Raw genomic sequence first — 22,024 nt, forward strand, 5'->3', positions numbered from 1 at the left:
TTTGTGATAGAGATGTTCCGATACCAGTATCGGAAAAGCCTCTGATACTGCCTATAATGCTGGTATAAGTATCGGCAAGTACTGGAGTTTATGCATAGATCCAATACCACGTAATTTAGCCCAATTGTAACGTAATTTATGTTCTTTTTCTGTTGTGACTGACTAGATAATAAAAGAGAGGGTTACACTTTACTTGAAGGTATCTACATAAGAGTGACATGACACTGTCATGAACGTGTCATAAACATTATAAACAAGTCATAAACGTTTATGACATAACGTTTCTTTTAGTAAGTGTCATTCGGTTGTTGTCATGACAAGTTATGTTTAGGGTTAGAGTTAGGGTTAGGGTTCATGTGTCATGACTGTCTCATGACAGTGTCATGTGTTCATGACAGAGTCATGCCACTCTTATGTAGATACCTTCAAGTAAACTGTTACCAAAGAGAGTTCTATGGCATTCATTGTTCATGTTTCATAAAATGTTTAACCTGAGCCAGGCCAAACAACAAAGATAGAAATCATATAACATCCATATAGGGATAGTAGTGTACAGCTGACTTATTGGGACTTTAGCTTATTCACCGTAACCCCCAGAGTTAGATAAGTCCATACATACCCTTGTCATCTCTGTGCGTGTTGTAACTCTGTCTGACGCCCCCACTGCTAGCCTGGTTAGCCCAGATCCTGGAGGCTCCATCTAGCCTACTGCTCCCAATAAGTGACAAAATAACGCCAACATTTTCCTATTTACATGTTGTGATTTGTATATTCACAGCGTGTACAAATAACAACGTCACATGAGACACAGCCATCTTCTAACCGTATACAAACTGGGAACTATATTCTCAGAAAGACGAAGCAGCTGCTACTTCTGCTACTTGGGCGGAGTGATTTGCTGGGCTTCTTGGGTGCTGCAAGCAAATCACGCACGGAGATGAGAAGGGTATGTATGGACTTATCTAACTCTGGGGGATACGGTGAATAAGCTAAAGTCCCAATAAGTCGCTGTGTTCCTTTAAAACATAATAAAATACTGTATATGACCCACTGGTATCCGATGAGTACTCGGTATCGGCCGATACACAGTTCAGGTATTGGAATCGGTCTCGGGAAGGAAACAATGATTTCAGACCATCTCTACTTTGTGACCTTGTTCTGTTATAGGTGCTATATTAAATAAACCTATTTTCTGGCACAAATTGAAAGTGTGAGGATTCTATTGTATGTGAAAGGATTATTTTTCTGCGGCGCATTCACATTTTTGAGGGGCTTGAGATGCTCGAAAACTCACGAAATTCATGTCAGACCTGGCGACAAAAGGCAAAGTTCTGCAGTGATTTGGCTCAGACATGGTCAGTGGGCTCCATAGCGCCCCCAAATGCACCCCATGGTTCGAATAGAGTTCTTGTGATGTTCATCAAATTTGGTGGGAACATTGTTTTGTGCGTTCATTTTCATTTTACGATGTTGTATGTTTGAGGACTTTAGAATGCACAAAAACTCTCAAAACTTTTCAGGCATATTCAAAATAGTAATCATTTCGATTTGATATTGCATTTGGGCTTGGGCGCAGCATGGTGGCTATTTAGCGCCACCTAATTAGTTTTGACACCAGGAGCTCAATATAACGCATGGCATCTGCCATGAGCTGCAAAAACATACCTCCTTTAGATCAACACAGCCTGTTAAGATAGATATGAGGGCATATGTGAGCCTGTGAATGATGCTCATATGATTTAAAAAGCTACCCTGACTCCTTCATTTGCCTCATACCAAACAATTAAATGATGATTTCTGTTGATATGTTTGCTGCTCTGAACCCCAAATGGAATGTAAATCATGTTAATGTCTACTTACAGTTTCCGAAGCTCAGACAGGCCCTGGAAGGCTCCAGACATGATGGTGCTTATTAGGTTGTGCTTGAGGTCCCTGAGGAGAGAGAAAATATTAGGTGGATGAGAAAAATGCATACAGGGATAATGTTGCCAAGTTGTACATTTTGAGAGCTATGCTTGTCTGATTCCTCTTGCCAAGAGTTGGATGAGAATATCAGGACCCCTCTTATGTCTGTACCTGGAGCCAGCAGCTTAGCTTAGCTTAGCTTAGCTTAGCACAAAAACTGGGAACAGATGTAAACTGCTAGCCTTGCCCTGTTCGAAACTAACAAAATCCACTTACCAGCACCTCTAAAGCTCACTAATACAAAAAACAGAAATTTAAAAAACAACAATTCACCATTTTTGTTACATTTGGACAGAGCCAAGCTAGCTATTTCCCCCTGTTCACAGTCTTTATGCTAAGCTAAGCTAAACCAGCTGCTGGCTGTAGCTTCATACTTAACGGACAGGCATGAGAGTGGTATTGATCTTCTCATGTCATCTGACTCTGGGCAATTCAATTTTATTTATAGTGTTAAATCATAACAGAAGTTATCCCATGACACTTTACAGATAGAGTAGGTCTAGACCACACTCTATAATTTACAGAGACCCAACAATTCCCCCCAAGAGCATGCATTTGGCGCGACAGCGGCAAGGAAAAACTTCTTTTTAACAGGCAGAAACCCCGGACAGACCCTGGCTCTTGGTAGGCAGCCATCTGCAGCGACCAGTTGAGGAGAGGGGCAGAGAAAGAGGCAAAAAAAATAAAGAAACATATTTGCCAATATGTTGAACTATTCCTTTAACACAGATACTTTGAGAGAATGTTTCTTTAAGTTTCAAATGAAGGGGAGTGGAGACACATTTCCTAAACATCCAGTCAGTGAGACACAGCAGGGGATTTCTGCACACAGATAGGAAATCTTATCCCATCAGCCACCTGGGCCTGAGGTTAGCAAGATGCAGATGCTTGACCCAATAAAATATTAGTAGAATTAGAACTGCTCGTCATTTTTCTGCTCGTTTCAAAATGACTGTTCCCTTGTTAAAGTTGGCCATTGCAAACCATAAATATTAATTCTTTGAACTGCCTTTGAAGATCTAGTATCATACTATCCGCTGCACTTTTCTCCACCCTCTTCCCATTCCGCACTCACACCCATGTGTTTAACCATTCAGCCAGATGCCCCTGTCCATCAGATAACCCACATTAGATTTTGAATCCAAGACGTTAATTATTGGCCAGGTGGGAATATCAAGGTTAAAGCAGGTCAAAAGAGACGGGTGGTTATCGACAGGACACAGCCGCTGTGTGTTGGAATGCGATCCCGATCCGTGTTCCTACAGCATGAAAAATGCCTGCTGCCATCGGACACATGGTCACAGAAGAGGATTTCCTTCCAGGAGCTCAAAAGCATCAACGCTGTGGCTGCATTTTTGTCTAATTCACTTCTACCCAAGATGCCACTGTGGTAGGCAAACCTCACGGGACTTTCTGGTCCTTTTTTTCCCACCAAAATGATTTGTCATCGCTGTTCTCGACCACGCTGCCTCACACCATGCACAACCTCAGGCATCTCTAAACCATTGTCTTGTTCGCTTTCCAGGAGACAAGCTATTTTGATCAAACTACGGGCAGGAAAATTGTTTTAGAAAATGGCTTCCAGTAAAGAATTACACCGTGCGGTGCGGTATGGCTTGGATAGAGTCAGAGATCAGGGGTTTTGCTGTTGCGCTACACTCTCACAGAGCCATCATTGCTCATATCTGGATTATAGATGGGAGACAGGTTATAATGATGGAGCAAAAGCTATCTGGCCTTGCACCAAAAGGCTGAGGTCTGTTGTGTTTGTCTCAAAGCAGACAGCCTTGGAGAGCTTAGCCCAGCTCTTTGAGTGCTTGCCAGGTTGTCACTTTGCAACAACTTCACAGCTTTACGTTTCCACCTCTATGACTCTGACCAAGACGTAAAACGTTTTCACTAATCAAATCAAAGACGAGTGTGGGTTTGACACGAAACAAGAATACTCTCTCTCTCAGTATGTGTGTGCGGGCCTTGCTGGCCTGTCACAATGTGTGCAGTAATCTTTGTGTCCTGTCTGAATGTACATGTGTTTCTGCATGTCAATAGCTGTATAGGATTTGTTGACCAGAGAACAATACTGCTGTTTCCATTCTGTGTGTCCCGGGGCTCATTAGCGCAGCGATGAAAGACAAGGCACTGCCCACTATTTCCTCTCTCTGATGAACGTCTCTCCCCTCCCTGTCTGGGCTTTTCACACTCCCACACACACATACATGTGCTGTGCAAGACTAACATATATATATATAGATATATATATATATATATCCATGTATATTGTAATGGTTTTAAAACAATCCTACAGTAAGCAAAAACTAATGTAAACACCAAATCCAGATTAGGTTACTAGATAACTCTCGCTTTGCCAGATCTTCCTCCACAGCGCTGCGGAGGAGGGTCTGGCTAGTCCACACAGCATTCCGGGATGGGAGAAAAACGTGCTCTGGTTTATTGGCATTTCTTTAAACCAATCGCAATCGTCTTGGGCAGCGCTAAGCGCTGGACGGAGCCACGGTGCCGCTGCAAAATAGCCTCGGGAAGGAACTTGTTTTGGTGGAACATGTGTACGTTCCAAAGTTGTTTTAGTCGTGCAACAGAAAACTCAGATTGGACAGATAGTCTAGCTAGCTGTCTGGATTTTAAATTACACACTATAGTGTACAAGACAATAAATAGAACACATTGTGTAGTTGTGTGGTTTTGAAGCACCTCGAGCTTTCTGAAGATAAACCTTTTGCTCAGTGTGAGAGAGAGTATCAGCAGGCCACTACTTCTGATACACTCTCTTATCACCAAGCTGGGGAATGTGGAGGAGCTTACCAAAGTCAACAGGACTTGAAGGCACTGCGCTTAGCCCCACACCATAATCCAGGCTAAATCTGTGCTGCAGCCCGTCGCCCACACTCTCCCGTTTATTTCCAACTTTCTTTCAGACCTACAGTACAGTAGCTCCAGCAGGCCACATACTCGGGCGATGACTTGTCTGTGTGCCCTCTGGAGTAGACAGCGCCCTCCCTGACAACAACTTCACAGCTCAGTGGCCTCGACACCGATGACAACAGCTGTCGCCAAGCAAGAGGATAATAGCAGAGACATGAAAGTTCAAAGCATCAGGCTTTGCTGAGCATGAAAATATCAAAGTCAAAAAGGTTAGATGTTGCAAAAAGGTTGAAAGTAGCTATTACTTTTTCATTATCTTCAGTAGCTGCATGACGTTCTTCAAAAAGCTACATGATTGGTGTTGACACGTTATTATTCCTCTTTGAGTTATGCTTTGTAACCTTGGGAGTGCAGTGCTTTATCCCCTTCGCCACATGCGGCCGGCCTGTGTGATGGGGTTGTGACAGACTCAAGCTCACTCTCAGCCCAGAAGGGCCCATTGTCTGCTGCCGCTGGGTCTAACACCAGAGGCTGCCATTAAGAATGTCTTTTCCACCCCACCTCCCTCCTCCTGATCAATGGGGCTGGTCCTCTGCCATTCTGAAGAGTCATTTCTCTGCGGGTATATGGGATGAGCACCTGGGCCCCATGCAGGCTGGAGAGGAGCGACGTGCTTGTAGGGCAGCGAGAGGGTAATAATGAAGACAGGGTCTGTGAAGCGCTCCAGACGTGGAGTGCTCCATTATCAGGAGCACAGCAGCAGGGACTGGAGTGCTCCGCTGACATTGTTTAGGCCCCTGGCCCCGGAGGGAGCTGGGAAAATGACTGAAGCCAGGGAATGGCCACTCATTATCACCAGACTGGAATCAAGAATTTCCTGTTTCTGGCATTTTTAATGGAACCGAGATACAGAACTAATCCGAGGGAACATTGCATCACAGTGAAAGGAACAATCTCAACAGTGAAACCAGAGAATCTAAAACAAATATTATATTTATTTAAAAAAAAAAAAAATAATATAATAGTTATATGTGTTAATTCAGTTTTTGTCCTGTTCTTTTGTGACTGGTAAGGGGGAGAGAGGGAAGGGAAGAGATTTTTTATTTAATTATTTGTTTTGTTCTGGCTTATCTTTCCACACATTAATAATTTAGGGGACTTTTACTGTGCTTACTGCATCGAAAGTGTCCGGAATACAGTGAGTCTACGTTAATGTATGTTTTGCGAAAGAGGGCCAGATTATACAAGATTGATCTTCTTTCTGCGCCTTTTCATACAGGACTTGAAATTTGGTGTTTGCATTCAGTTGTTTATGAAATAAACTTATATCAATAAAAAAAATGGAAATACATGACAAAACAGGGAGAACTTCTGTCCTTTAATCGTATTTATATCTTGTTGCAACTAATATAAGCAACTGCCTGAAGACAGAAAGAAATATATCTCTAGATGGATTAAGCTTTGTTGGAACAAAATGCCAAAGGGGGATAACTGGCACCTTGGTTCCTGACAGAGGTCGGTAGAGACCATTTTTGTGCTGCGTGTCATTTCCTGTCTGGATGGCGTCTCGAGCAGAGGCCCTTGCTCGTTTATTTTTACAGTTTCCTTTTTCTGCTTTTTTTTACTAGCTAGCTTTCCCCTGTAGGGAGGGGCAGGTGGGTTAGGGGATTCAGAACGGAGCAAAATCAGCCCTGTGTTTGGCCCCGCAGACCCCACCTCCCTACTCCTCAACACACTTGCTCACAATGGGGGCTCTGTAACACAGGCCCCAAACGTACTCCTGCCTTCCCCCCAAAACAGGAAACCGGGATCTGCCGAGGTCTTGTTTTTCTACTAATTTCCTGCTTTGCTGCCCCTTCCCCAGATTATTTTCTTTATTTTTTTTCCCGGTTCCTCTCAGATTGGATACCTAATCAACTTTATTTTATCCATGTTCATTTGGAAACTCATTTCTTTGGTGCAGTCATGCAGCTACAGTAAAGGAGCAGATACAGACTATTACATTCATAAAACTGCTGCCATTTGGTTTGCAATTAGACACATACTTAAGATATTTCCTGTCAAACCTGGACAGTCACCACCTGATCACCCACCGCCATTTAACGAATAAGGCCCACAGCTCTGCTCCTGACTGACAGTTACATAAACTGTGGATCCAACTGCACAGAAATAGCAATATACACTTTTATTTGAAGTGTAAGATGTCCTAAATTGATTATATGTTTCTATAGTCCACAGCAAGACGAGCTGGAGATTATTCTGCCAAGGAAAACTCTGGAACCACTGACTGTTATTGACTTCAGTCCTGGCTTTTGGAGTGGCAGAGAGAAGGGGGCGATGCCCGCTTTGGCTGCTCTGTTGATTTTCATGAGATCTACCAGAGTGCACAGCAGTCAGAAACAATGAACGTCTATGGCTTTAATGGGACATACAGTAGATTGTATTATTTTTTCAGATTAATGATGATGTAAAGTCAAAGAGGTCAGGAGAGAAAAGGCGGCAAAATGCTATTGTGTGTCTGTTTTTCCACTTACTGATTCTGTCAAATATACGATCTGAAAAGACCCCAAAGTCTCATTGAACATCTTTCCCAATACGTTAATAGACTTCAAGTTGAAACAATGTACACATTATAACTGGGAAGGAAACAGGAACAAACGCCTTTCATTCAAATTATCAATGAAAAGGGAGGCTCATGTCCGTGAGTGAATTTTCAGCCAGTAGGTGGACTACAGCATGTAGAGAGTGGGAAGGGGGGAGGAACAGTGAGAGACCCAGTGAGCTGGGAGAGGGGAGATGCAAAAATAAAGCAGAAAAAGGAACACAAACGGAAGTGGGGGGAAGTAAGTCCAGGGAAAGCTTGAGTTCCTCTGGAGGAAAATGTCATTGAAACCATATCAAGTTTGCCGTGTGTGAGAGAGAGTTACTGGCGTATAAAGCGTACGATTTGGTAATGGGCTTATGAGGGGGATCGCTCGCTGTTTCAATAAACCCCCAGAGCCATGGCTGAGCTAGGCTTGCAATACAAACACACCCCGTTCCTTCAGTTTATCTGAAAGACACATCTGGAGTCTATCAACTCCAGCAGAACCCCCCTTTCTGTTTCCACTCTCCAGCACGCTTAACCCCTTCCTCACCCGCTCCACCCCTTAATGTCATGCACTCTCATCAGGGGACTGTTGCCTAACTGGGGGCCACTCAATGGCGTGTGCGAGCAAACATACCAACACAAATTTTCATTTTTTTTTTGCTGCAAGGAAGAAATGAGACTCCCATGTGCAACCTCCACAACTGGCCTTAGCTCTCTTCAGAGTGGTGGGCTGGTACAATCTGAACCTTGTCTTACCCACACTGGTCTAGACAGAAGGGCTCCGTGCCACACATTCTCCACTGTTTTTACATGCTATAGCGCTTCCCACCTCTGCTTTGTTCCCACTCATCACGATAATTTGCTTAGCCTGTGTGGAAATAATGATAATCTCCCGCTAAGAAAAAACAACTTCAGATTTACACAAGACGACCTGCAGGAGTGTGCTTTTCTTCTCTCTCCTCCCTCCGTCTCTCTCTCTCTCTCTCCAGCCACCATACCATCTTTAGCCATCTCGGCTCCACTTCCTCTTGTGTCAGATGGTAAAGTTGTTTAAGTTGGACTACTTCCTAACCCCAGCTGCTCAGAATGGCAGAGGCGATTTCAAGGTTGGTTTCAGAGAGGCTCAGGCAAAGACTGAGTGGCCAGTTTCCCCTTTTTGCAAAACAGATACTATCAAGTCTCTTTCCCGTACTTCCCAATCTCAGTTTAGTATACTCTTCCGAGAGTCCAAAGTTTGGACTTCTCTGCCTTTAAACTTTGTTTTGAATTTTTTCTTTAATTCAGTTTAAAAGAGCCCTCAGATTACTTCCTTCAACCAACCTATATTTTCCATATACATATATTGTGTATACTCGCATGTTATGCAATATTATGAATCAGTGTTCTTGATTTGTGTGTAACATTATTAATAGATACATAAAAAATTGTGTAGAGATTACACAATACACATACACTGACAGGATTTTTTTCCCTGTAATATTCTGCCTGGAGAATGTCACTTTCCAGGCCCCTGGTGGGTTTTTTAGGCAATTCTCTTTCACATTTACCTTGCAAATTATATATTGTATCCTTTTATTATTTTTATATGTGTAAATAAAAAAAAAATAAAACTAAACAACAAAACAGTCAAAAGAGTATTGGATTGGTGTGATAATAGTGTATATATATACATTTTATATCATGCTTTCCTAAACATATTCAACATCTGCACATTCTCGTGCCCTGTGTGACTTTTTGGTCACAGGTTTCAGTGCAAACTTCCCTTAATTCTTGTTGCTCTACAAGCATAACTCACAAGCAACACTGTATTTCCTGCTGTTGAATGAAGCTGTTGTAAGTCAACGGGAAGTTTTCTTAAATAATCTTGCATGATATTTCCTGTGCAAACTCTTCTGTAGCGCAACAAAAGTAAAAAGTACAGCCGTGTCAGGTAGATTTATACTGTAGGGATTATTTTTAGACTCTCTTTGTTGACAAAGTCTATCATGCTGCCAACACCTTTGAGCCTCTAACCGGTCCTAACGACAAGCCTCACTCCTGCCTTTCAGACCTGTTCCCTGCGAGCGCCCCGCTGCTTCCCTCATCAATCATCATCGCTGCCCTCTGCTCTCCCTCTCTGCTCCCTGCTCCCTCTCTCCCTGTAGGGTGAGCAGACCTGGTAATGAGGGCCCCTTGTGCCCCTGCCTGCCTGTCCTGTGTCCCATGGTGCAGTGGGGCCTAGTTGGACGAGAGCCAGACTGCCTCGGCCCTCTTTCGCTCATTATTCTCATTACCTCGCCTCAAATCAGCGCAGGACAGGCTGCTGGGATCTGTCCACAACTTATAAAGGTCCCGGCTCGTTAGCGGAGCTTCCAGCGTCAGATCCCATCAGAAAGGGCGTGCACAGAGGTGCAGGTACTCAAATAGGTACAGTATCTGGGCCTGATGATGTGTATGAGGCTACATCTACACTACTACGTCATTTTGAAGCAGTGTTTTGAGACAAAAACAATCTCCGTCCACACAAGCGTTTTAGACTCCATAGTAGAATTACTCTCTGTCCATATTAAAGGGTAACTACCGTTTTTTTCAACCTGGCCAGCTCCAGCTGAAATGAATACAGGTGGTCATTGAACTATAACGACCTCATCCACATTGTCGAAATCATTAGAGTATTGAGCCATTACATTGAAAATCTTTTAGATTAGTCTGGCTATCACCAGACCAAGCTCAATCTTTTAAGATTGAACATTAGTCTGGGGAGTCTGCTCTGTATTTTCTACTGCACAAGAGGCGTGATCAACGGGCATAGTTCAAATGACTCTGTAAGCAATTGGATAGTCCTTCAACCAATCAGACCAACGATCCAGGTGACATAGCAGCGACAGCGGCATCAACGGGTTGCTGCCATGGAGTGCTGCGCTTCGGTGGCCGGCTTGTTGAATGTAAACAAAAAGCTGCTTGGTTGCTTCTCTATCGTCATTTAACCCGCCAATAGCGCGCCAGGTGGATAACCCAGTTAGTGATTGGTTCCCGCAAATTTGTAACGGAAGCAGGATAGATAAACGTACAGGTTTCCAGCCTGAGCTGCAGGGTGAAATCAAATCGCCGGCAGATCGGGCTGGGTTTACCCAGTCTACTTTTAGATAACAGGAGCCTATAATAACTCTGTAACAACAGACTACCTAAACGCTTTTTTCTCGTCTCGCAATTCACTCTCCACACCCTGTCTTTGGACAAAAAGTCACGTCCTAAGATCGATAATGTTGTCAGACACTTTCAGTAACAATCTGAGCCTGTCAGTAGCAACAAAAAAAATAAAAATAAAAATAAACTTTTTATTGGACAAAAAGCAAGGCTCTACAATTGCCCTATTAGGTTACAATGCAGCTCGGTTTGCGCCGGCCCATCATTGCAATCTCGCTCAATATTGGACCAAATTCAAAGATTTCTTGTCACATCAGTCTATTAGACACACATGCATGAGGGAATGGGGCCCAAGTTCAAAAAAATGTTACCCTTTAACACGTCTGACAACACATATCACATGAGCATTTGCACAAACTGGGCATGTGCATGTAAACAGGAAGCAGTTTGTCTGACGTTCCTCTGGGGTTGAAAATGCAGGCCAGTTGGAAATGTTACTGAGAGGTATGTAAGCCTACCTAAGCGATAAGACTGACTGACGTTGTGTTGTCATTTCCAAATGTCTCCATTTCTACCTGCCCAGACTACAAAGAAAATCCTGAGTTTTCAAACCAAACCACTGCTTTCCACCTGCAGTGTTTCCAAATATCTTTGTTTTAGGGGATCGGGAACGCCGGAGTTGTGCAGACGTGATGTGTAAATGTAGCAAAAGATATTCATTTTATATTATTTTTTGGGCATTTTAGGCCTTTATTTGACAGGACAGCTGAAGACATGAAAGGGGAGAGAGAGAGGGAATGACATGCAGCAAAGGGCCGCAGGTCGGAGTCAAACCCCGGGCCCGCTGCGTCGAGGAGTATATATATGGGCGCCCGCTCTACCAACTGAGCTATCCGGGCGCCCCATTTTATCATATTTTTAAACCAAAACGTAGTAGTGTAGGTGTAGCCTGAATGTGACTTATTTTGCATACAGTAAGCACCGCCACAGAAGCCAGGTATGATTCAACGGGTGTTTCATCCTAAAAGCTGGAAAAAAAGGAGGTATTCCAAGACCCAAATGTAGCTGTTGGATGGCGAGCCTATTTAAAAGAGCTACAAAAACACAGTCGTCCAGTAAGAGGGCAAAAACAAACAAGGCTAAATTGCTCCTCTGCACTTGGGTGGTTTGGCTGGTTATGAAGGCAATAGTGGCTTTGAGGAGGTTTGTCCCAATGAAAGGGCTAACTGTGTAGATTGCTGCAATGTCTGGCCCAGGCCTGGAGGAGGGTGGCCTGCCCTGGAGCTGTATTCTCCAACTAACAACAGCAAATCCGACTGCATTCAGCTCTGAATAGATGTCTGGTGTGAGTGTGTGTCTGCTGAGAGAGTTACCAGACCCATTTGAGACGACTGGACATGAAGCGACGGTGCCCATACTTGGAAACACTCGGAGTCGCAACAGAGATGGGCCGAGAGTGAGAGTGTGTGCAGTCAGGGAGCAGACTGTGTTTATCCTCGTCACGTAGGGGAAGAGATGCAGTGTAACTCCCTGATGTGTGTTTACTCAGCCCCAGTGGGTTGGCCTTTGATTACAGCACTGACCACATAATATGAGTAACTGTTCACTACTGCTCCAAATGACAAGCACATGTAGACAACATGATGGAAACAATGAGAGGACCAGAAGAGGGATGGCCCGCTGAAGAGACAAAACAAAACTGAGATCTCACAGTATGAACAAAAACTTCGCATCCAAATAGGGCTGTGCAATGAATCAAATTTTGATCGCGATTTTGGCTCCTAGTGATCACAAAAAAAATGTAATCGAGAAAAACGATTATTTTGCACATTACATTTTGCAAGTAAACTCTTATTTTGTCTTGTGTTCTGAAGGGGAATTCAAAAAGTTCAAATTGAAAGAGTATTCTCTATATAAAGGGAAATTTCACGGTTCAAGGTGTTTTCCCTGTTGGTTTGTTTAACTGTTTTTTTAATGCGACATCTTTCCAAAAGTCAGTGAGTAATAAATAATTGGCATTTCACTATTGACCAAAATATGAATAGGCCTAATCAAGCAGCCCTACATCCAAACCTTTACCGTACACTCACTTCTGTACTGATCCCTTCCAACCCTTCCATCACTGCAACAGTGAATTTCAATATGTCCAACAGACAGCAATTTTTACCATGAGCTCAGATGTAATTATAAGCTGTGCACAGGGCTCAATTAAAGGTGGAAGACGTCAGAGTGAGTGAGCAGACCTCCACCGCTGTGTGTCGGAGAGCCAGTAGAGGAGTGAAATGAGGCCTGCATGATTTACGCTATGTCCTCTCCTCACACCCACATCTCTCTCTGTGGAGCATAAATATGTGTGTATGTGTGTTTGTGTGTGTGTGTGTGTGTGTGTGTGTGTGTGTGTGTGTGTGTGTGTCTGTGTGTGTGTGTGTGTGTGCGTGTGCGTGTGTGCGTGTGTGTGTGTGCGTGTTCTGTGCTTTTCTCACAGGTCTTTAAGCTATGAGCCTGCTGGAAAGCTGCACCCTGTTGCCCCCTGCTAGTTTTATCACTGCTCCAGCTACAAGGGCCAGTTAGTGGGTAAGCTCAGGTTACCCGACCCACCGACCCTACGGCGCTACAGGGACCCCTGTCCGCACTTAGAAAAACAAGCAACATCAGCTCATTTTACATCAAACACTTCAAGCTACAGATCTTCTTTGGCTTTAATTTATTATTCTCCCAAGTTGCATTAGTCAAAAGGGTTCTCGGTGTAGCGTCTTCCTGTCAATGGCTTTATCAGCGTTTTCGGTGCAAGACATGAGGTGAGAAGCGAGAACTTGGCCGTGGAAGTGTTCACCCAACGGCTTTCACACACCAGACATAAAAAAAACGCAATTTCAGCAAACTTGGCTTTTGTTCTCGACTGACACGTCTGGTGTGAGCTCCAGCAGGTAGGGACTAACAAGCTAACAACTGCAGCAAATTACCATATTTTTCTTTCTTTCAACATTTTTGAGAAGCTTGCTTGCTTCATGGGTGGCAGCTCTGAGTGGCATGTGGAACTAATATCCCTTCAACATACCCACCCCCTTTCCAACTAAATAAGTATGCCTGCCAGACTACAGTATTCAGACTGAAGCGGCTCCATGTGTGTTGTTAGCTACCAGGACGCTATAAAGCTTTAACTGGGGTGCTCTGTAAAACAACACCTTGAGAAAAAAAATGTGTCTGGTGTGGGAAACACCTCTAGATGTAAGTCACACATCAGAGCATCCAAGGAGCCTGGAGCCAGTAAACGCCAGTCTTGACCGTGATTACTGTAAATTTGACCAAAAGACATATCATATCATAACTCCCATAGACTGTATATAAAGATGGATGACGCGTCTTCACTTCCTTACGCTGTACAAAAGTGAAGCCAAAATATTCCGGGAATACGGGCGCTGCCATCTTGTAGCCAGATTCTGCACAGTAGTGACCGGGCAGTGGAGCCGCGGTATCCAGGTCCCGCCCATACACCCGCCAGACCAATTGCGAGTCAATCACAGCTGTCAATTATGTCGTTTCACCCCGTTTTTATAGCATCAAAAAAACTAATAATAACCAAACTTATCAGACAAATGAACACTTGAACAAACACAAAATACCCCCAAAAAACTGAAACCATCTCCGGGAAACAATTTTTTGACGTGTACTTAGATTTTTTTGTTTGGGCCATGCCCCATCCGCTAACATGAAGGGGGCGGGGTTTATGATATCAGCATTATAACATGTCCACAATAACAATGCTAGCATGCTGATGCTAAGTATATTCACCATTTTAGCACGCAGACATTTGCTAATTAGCACTGGTCATAAATCAAAGAACTGGACTAATTGAAATTTCGACCTGAAGATGGCGCTTGATGAAAAGAGATCACTTAAGGTAATACAATTCATCTTGATTATAATTTATCCTCTGGGGACCATACATGTCCAAATGTGCCAAATAAATCCATTTAATAGTTGTTGAGGCACTTCACTATCAACCCAAAATGTCAACGTCATGGTGGCGCTACAGGAAGATCCGGGGGGGGGTCACCAAAGTCATCATGATGCATCATCTATGGACTATGAATGTTTGAACCAAATGTCATGGCAATTCATCGATTCATCGATATTTCAGTCTGAACCAAAGTGGGCTGACAAACCGAACCATCGCCAAAAAGGAGTACTTTTTCTTTTAGAGGACATCTTCCACTATGGTGCCTTTTCTGTTGTCACCAGAACTGCCATTCATTTTTATTTCCCCAGAAATGTCTATCTCCTGTCTCACACCCCATTCAGAGAGATTACACTAAGGAGGGCCAGACTGTCTGCTAACCATAGCCGAAGCCGCCAACATGCACATCCTCCCAGAAATCTCCCTTATCTTGTGCTGTGGAGTGGGGCTTACCTGATAATGAAGTGTAATTATATGAGCTTTTCGACATAACTCTGTGATAGCCAGTCTGAGTGTATCATTCTCCCTGGTGGACAGAAGCCCATGAATGGATAGAAGCACACAGAGCTGCTCAGATCTCACACCCTGTCTGAATTTCTCTACAAAAGCAGCTGAGGCAAGCTAAAATAACAGCTCACACATGTATACATACAATATATCTCATGTACACAAACATGACATTATAGCATCTGCAGAAGTGAAGTATTCAAAAGGATAATAAACAGTAGGCTGCTCACAGTTTATCCAAAGCGTAAAGTCCAAAGAAGGATCCATTTCTCAGAACTCGGATTTTGTTGTGGCTCAGTATCCTGTAAAAAAAAAAAAAAAAAAGAAGGAGCATTGTCAGAAATATTCCACGTGAGAATAAACTGAAGCATATTTTATGATACTGAGGAACTATCTTGGTCATCAGCTTCACGGCTAACAGAGAGTACAGGTGTAACCAATCACACTGAAAGGGTCACAAGGGGAGGATGAGAGCCAAGTGAAATGTCCACTTGGTGCTGCAGTCACACGACATTTGCCTAACCAGAGACATTAGCGCAAGATGTTTCCAATTAACGTTAAAGACGGAGTAGGACATCGAGATTAGGAGGGAAGCTGTAATCTTGATAATCATTTTGCATACATTTTTACATCAATAGGATATCTTTCCACATCAAACGAATGGCGGCAGAAGGCCATGTTAATTAGCTCTTTCCCTGCTTGGCTTATAGGGCTCTTATCAGCCCTGAGGACCGAGGGCCACAGGACACACTGGAAGTAAGCTTGAGATTGCTTTGTTTGGCAGGGGATCATGGGAAATGCATATTTAAAGTAATCACTTTGCTCCGAGGGACTTGCCATTGTCAAAGTCAGTTAGGATAGACCTTTGTATAGACTTTTAAAGATGTTTTGGGAAATACGCTCATTCGCTTTCTTGCCGAGAGTTACACGTAAAGGTCGATGCCACTCTCATGTCTGTATGCTAAACATTAAACTACAACCAACTTAGCTTAGCTTAGCACAAAAACTGAAAGCAGGGCGGCAACAGTTCGCCTGGCTCTGTCCACAGGTTAAAAAAAAAAAAGATCTCACACACACACACACACACACACACACACACACACACACATAAAAAGAGTAACTTTTAGAAATTCTTCACAACTGCCAAAGGCAAAGGCATTTTTTAAGAAAACAGCATACATCCGTGTGTTTGAAACCTTGTGGACGGTTGTCATGTTTCAACCCAGTCTCCTACAAAATATGTTTGTCCTGTATGCTGACTTGCTTTAAAGAAAAAACATAATTGCCGTCTAAATTACATTCACTAATCAAAATGTTGTCACGCATCAACGCATATTAGAGACACGTTACGTCAGAAAATAAATACGTAAAAGGTTATCCACGGAAGATAACACAATTCCATGACTGTTCCAAAACAAAGATTTTTATTAATTCCATGACTTTTCCAGGCCTGGAAAATAAGATTTAGAAATGTCCATGACTTTTTCCCAGGTTTTCCATGACTGTGGGAACCCTGTACAAAGCACATACTGTTGACACCATGTTGTTATGTTAACTTTAGGCGTGGAGAGGTAAGGGAAGGATTGCGGCTTTGCTTAAATATTGAAAAAGTCAAAGTATCCTGTCCAGTGTTTCAAGTTGATGTTGACTTTCTCTATAATCAACTAAGAGCAAGATCCCCTTTGCTCTGGCAGATTTGTTGTACATGAGGATCATTTTCAGGAGGCAGGGTTCAATGTTTGCACTTGAATCCCTGGAAATCCACAGACCTGCCCACGTCCCCTCAGCAAGAGCTCAGGGTAGGGCAGGGGCCGTGCTCTAGCGACAGCCCGCCATCATTAACACACCCTTCAGTTTCACATCATCTTCGCCTCTACCACATGGTGCTTAATGAGCTGTTTGCAACATTAATGTGCGTTCTTAATCGTGAGAGGGGAGGTGTGTAAGCGCCTTTAAAAGTGGGAGTGGACTGTGAACAGTCTGTGAGATTTACAGATTCAGCAGCAGCAGCAGTCAGCCCCCCCCCCCACCATTTCCTGCCACATCAATAAAAACATCGCCTTCAGCTCTGCACCTTCCAACTTCCACTTAATGACCAGATTTAATCATCCAGTCTTGGTATAGAGGGGAAAACAGGATTCATAATTAGCACCATCTACTAGCCAAATGCTGGTAAAATATGCAAGGAGCTGGTAGATTTACTTAACTATGGAAGAGGATTAGGGCCACATTTAAAAAAAGTATTGAGTTCTGAGTTTAAAGTCAGAATTCTGAGAAGAAAGTCAGAATTCTGACTTTTCTTTTTGTACTTAAAAAAAAAATCTGACTTTAAAAAAAGTTCTGAGATTAAAGTCGGAATTCTGTCTCTTTTTTTTTTTAAATTAAAAAACAAAATTTTGAGACTAAGAAAAAAGTTGGGCGCCCGGGTAGTTCAGTTGGTAGAGCAGGCGCCCATATATATATATAGAGGTTTACTCCTCGACGCAGCGGGCCCGGGTTCGACTCTGACCTGTGGCCCTTTGCTGCATGTCATTCCCCCCTCTCTCTCCCCTTTCATGTCTTCAGCTGTCCTGTCAAAAAAAGGCTGAAAATGCCCAAAAAATAATCTTAAAAAAAAGAATAAAGTCAGAATTCTGAGAAAAAAAAAATACATTTTTACACATGTGGCCCTAATCCCCTTCCGTACTACACTCACCAGCCAAAAAAACAACGGTAATCTATTGAGTGGCTGGTAGAGGAAAAAGTTTATCTTGAACCAACGGGATCAAACTGGACTGACTCACTTCTTCTACACTTCAGAAACTTTACTGACAGGACAGTTTGAAGACAGAAAAGGAGCAAACAAAAGGAAAGCCAACATGGAAAGTAAATCATCTTCTGCTCCAGTTACCCTGGACACCTCATTCAATATCTTCCTACAATTATCTGCTAAAATTAGAAAAACCGGAGAAATGTATTTTTAAACGGGGCTGCAATCAAGAGACGAGAGCTGCTCCACTGATAATGACTATGATACTGAAACCGAGGCCACTGTTTTACATAGCATTCAAACCAAAATCATTTTTATTTTAGGTTTTTTGCTGTGTCAATGGAAATACTATCACCAAAACCCACACTCATTTCCACACTTGAAGCCTTAGCCTCTTATTTTTAGCTCCAGAAACAAAATTAAAAACATGCCATGTTCACAGATCCTCACTGAATTGTTGAAATAAATCACGGTTATTAAGTCAAGTTTTTTTTTAGAGCGGTTGTTAGACGAGAGCGAGTCAGTCCTCTCGTGGCGTAGCCTGTATTTGAACTATGACTCCTGGATGTTAAGGTCTCTCACTTGACTTTGGGCACAGTATCTCTCCTATAACTTGATACAGGCCTGAGATGAAAGCTACAGAAGATCCGGAACTGCCTGATTAATTCAAAACAGATCGAAGAGAAAGTCACATCTGGCAAAGAAGCAATTCAACGCAGACGGTTAATTCAACGCAGACGGTTTAGATGCAGACAGTTCCTTTTTGACTCAGCTTATTATATGCAGAAAAAAATGATTAGTCAGAGAACAGCAAACATGTTTGGATTGGGTGTGTTTGAATGTGTGCATAAATCTTTGGCGCGCTGATATCAATGGATTTTCCATGAGAACCAAAAACATGATTGTCTTAAAACATATACAGATGTGTTTAGTTGTGTGTTGTGCCCATGCACATTTGAAAAAAGAAAATGAAATTCACATGTGCTTGCTACTCTGTACACCTGGACTTGAAAGCTGACTTTCACAAATAAACAAAGACCAAAAATGAGCCAACTGAAACCCTCCCGCAGACAACAAAAGACGTCAATTTCCAGGAACGCAGGGGAGTTGCAGAGGCTGGACACTACTGTATAATCCCCAAAGCCTGATGTTTGGAGCGCAGTTGTAGCGAAGGACATTGTTCTTTCATAAACAATACAGAGAGTACAACTCTGAGAAAGAGAGAGAGAGAGAGAGAGAAGCAGAACACTGTAAACAGACAGAAATAGTCAGCGTTCCCATCAGGCTAAACAGGAAACCCAGCCAATTAGATGTTTAGTCAGAACCCAGATTCAGAGGTCAGGGGTTGTGGAGAGAGCACTTCCCAGACAGCCATCAGACAGATGGAGCAGTGTCTGAAGGCAGGTGACAGCCGAGGCATATGAGAGTACATCGCTTCATCACTGGGGTACACAAAGGTTAACAGAGCTTTATAAGCAAAGAAGATGAGTAGCTTCTTAATCATAGAAGCCCACCCCACTCGGAGGCCCGGAGGACATTTTGGAACGGCTATAGCCGGTGTCCCTGGAGTTTGCTGTTGGCTGTGCCTGTGCTGAACGTCATCCGTTTGTTTGAGTGTTGTACATCCAGGGTTTCCCCCGGAAGAGTTGTTTAGCCCGGTGGCGAGTGTCTTTTTTTTCCGACGAGGGCCCAGCTGGGGCCATCACAGACTGATGGCAGCAGTCATGTAGAGCCCTATAGTTGTTGCAATAACGGAATCATGGATGAAATTGCGAAATTGAGAATTTAAAAAAGCTATAAGACAGATTCCATACATTATCCAACTTTAAGTCAGTGCTAAAAGCTAACTGGAGATTTGTAAATATGACTATGCCTATGTTTCCAACCCCACTGTAACTTTAGTTTAAAGAAACACGCAGATTTATTGGGACTTTAGCTTATTCACCGTATCCCCCAGAGTTACATACCCTTCTCATCTCCGTGCGTGTTGTAACTCTGTCTGAAGCACCCACCGCTAGCCTAGCTTAGCACAGATCCTGGAGGTAACCAGCTCCAACTAGCCTACTGCTCCCAATAAGTGACAAAATAACGCCAACATTTTCCTATTTACATGTTGTGATTTGTATATTCACAGCGTGTACAAATAACAAGGTCACATGAGACACAGCCATCTTCTAACTGTATACATACTGGGAACTATATTCTCAGAAGGTGAAGCACTGCTACTTGGGCGGAGTGATTAGCGCAACACCTGAAAAGCACCGTTGTTTCTCTCTGCTCCTCACCACGGGGCTTCTCAGGTGCTGCGAGCAAATCACTCCGCCCAAGTAGCAGAAGTAGCAGTGCTTCGCCTTCTGAGAATATAGTTCCCAGTTTGTATACGGTTAGAAGACGGCTGTGTCTCATGTGACCTTGTTATTTGTACATGCTGTGACTATAAAAATCACAACATATAAATAGGAAACTGTTGGCATTATTTTGTCACTTATTGGGAGCAGTAGGCTAGTTGGAGCCGGTTACCTCCAGGATCTGTGCTAAGCTAGGCTAGCGGTGGGGGCGTCAGACAGAGTTACAACACGCACAGAGATGAGAAGGGTATGTATGGACTTATCTAACTCTGGGGGATACGGTGAATAAGCTAAAGTCCCAATAAGTCAGCGTGTTCCTTTAAATAATTCCCAGTGGCTTAGGCCTGGTGGGCCACCAGACTTACAATGCAATGAGGGAAACCCTGACATCTTATTTTACTGTATTTAAAGGGCAACTACTGTTTTTTTTCAACCTGGAATGTATTTTCCTATGATTTTGTGTCTAAGCGACTGATAGGAACAACAATCTTTGAAACTGGTCCAGTATTAAGCGTGAACACTAAAACCGGCAGCCACAGACCAGGCTGCAATGTAACCCTATGGGGCAAAACGGCTTTTCATAGATTTATTTTGTTTCTGTCGACTTTGAATGAAGTTTATTTTACGAAGCTAAAATTACTGTTTATTCACAAGCACTTTTGTGATGATAAATACAAGCTGAACAATTGTCCTATTAACTTACATTGTAGCTTGTTTCGCTGCTGCCGACTGCAGCGATCTCGCTTAATACTGGACCAATGTCACAGATTGTTGTTCCCATCAGTCACTTAGACACAAAAACATAGGAAAATAGGGTCCTGGTTTAAGGTACTTACGTAGACCATATGAATGGTTTAAGTGGATGGCTGTTTATGTGAGTATACATGTTTGGGGGCATATGTGTAATTATGCATATTTATTATATTTTTATAGGGCTATACTCTCTATCTTTTTAAACTGATGTAAATTATTCAATTGTTTGACTGTGAGCATGAATTCAATAAATCCAAACTCAATGTGTGCCCTGCATCACTGCTGAGGCCTCACTGTACACGAGCGCCTTCTCTTCCCTCGGCATAAGTGACAGGTCAGATGGCAGATTGAGTTAATGTGCTTTTAAGTGCAATTTGCTGTATGGTACATAACTCAGTCCAGACTATGGATGGGATCCCTCATTCACTTAACTCCTTCAGACCACAAAGGCCTCTGAGAAATCAGAAGGGCTAATTGAATCCTTTTAATCTACGTGAAAAAACAACAACAACAACAACAACAAAGAAACAGGGACACATGTCAGGCTCCAGCATCCCATTTCATCTAATTCATTTACATGAAGATCCAAAAGCAAGGAGGTCATATGAAAATAGCCAGGTCAAACAGAAGCAAAGACATCAGCCCTTCTCTTGTGGTGTGTACTTAGTCGAGGGGTACACTCAGTAAAACAACAGTAGACATGAATATCACACACACACACACACACACACACACACACACACACACACACACACATATATATATATATATATATATATATATTTCTTAATAGCAATTATTGAAGGGGACACAAATAATGTGTGTAGTTTTGGAACTCCAGTGAGTAGGCTGGCAAAGCTATTTTGGTCACTTTAAACATCGGATGAAGTGATTCTTTTCTCTAATACAGATGATGCTTAACTCAGAACTGAGACTCCTAGCAAGCAAGCTAACTAACTAGCCAGCCGTCCACTGAATTAGTAAAGTTTAACAACTTAAAGTTCATTTACACACTCTTGTCACAGCGTGGAAAAGCACAGTGCTCTGTGCTTGGCTGCGCCAAGAGAAATCTCAATCATTCCGAATCTTGCAGAGACGGAGAGTGTAGGTTTAGGAACCATTAGATGGCGTGGGTCCTGATCCCCAGA

The 22,024-nt window shown here is 42.9% G+C and overlaps 1 protein-coding gene across 1 annotated transcript in view; it reads right to left on the reverse strand.

Moving 5' to 3' along the window:
- Nucleotides 1-22,024, reverse strand: part of adgra2 (adhesion G protein-coupled receptor A2) — a 64,426-nt gene that overhangs the window by 20,883 nt on the left and 21,519 nt on the right. The window contains exons 2-3 of the mRNA XM_031305035.2: nt 15,257-15,328; nt 1,861-1,932 (exon numbers count right to left, since the gene is read on the reverse strand). Coding sequence (XP_031160895.1) covers nt 1,861-1,932; nt 15,257-15,328 — 144 coding nt within the window. The remainder of the gene's footprint in view (nt 1-1,860; nt 1,933-15,256; nt 15,329-22,024) is intronic.

The sequence above is a fragment of the Sander lucioperca genome, chromosome 2, assembly GCF_008315115.2.
Source record: "Sander lucioperca isolate FBNREF2018 chromosome 2, SLUC_FBN_1.2, whole genome shotgun sequence".
NCBI classification, from domain to species: Eukaryota; Metazoa; Chordata; class Actinopteri; order Perciformes; family Percidae; genus Sander; species Sander lucioperca.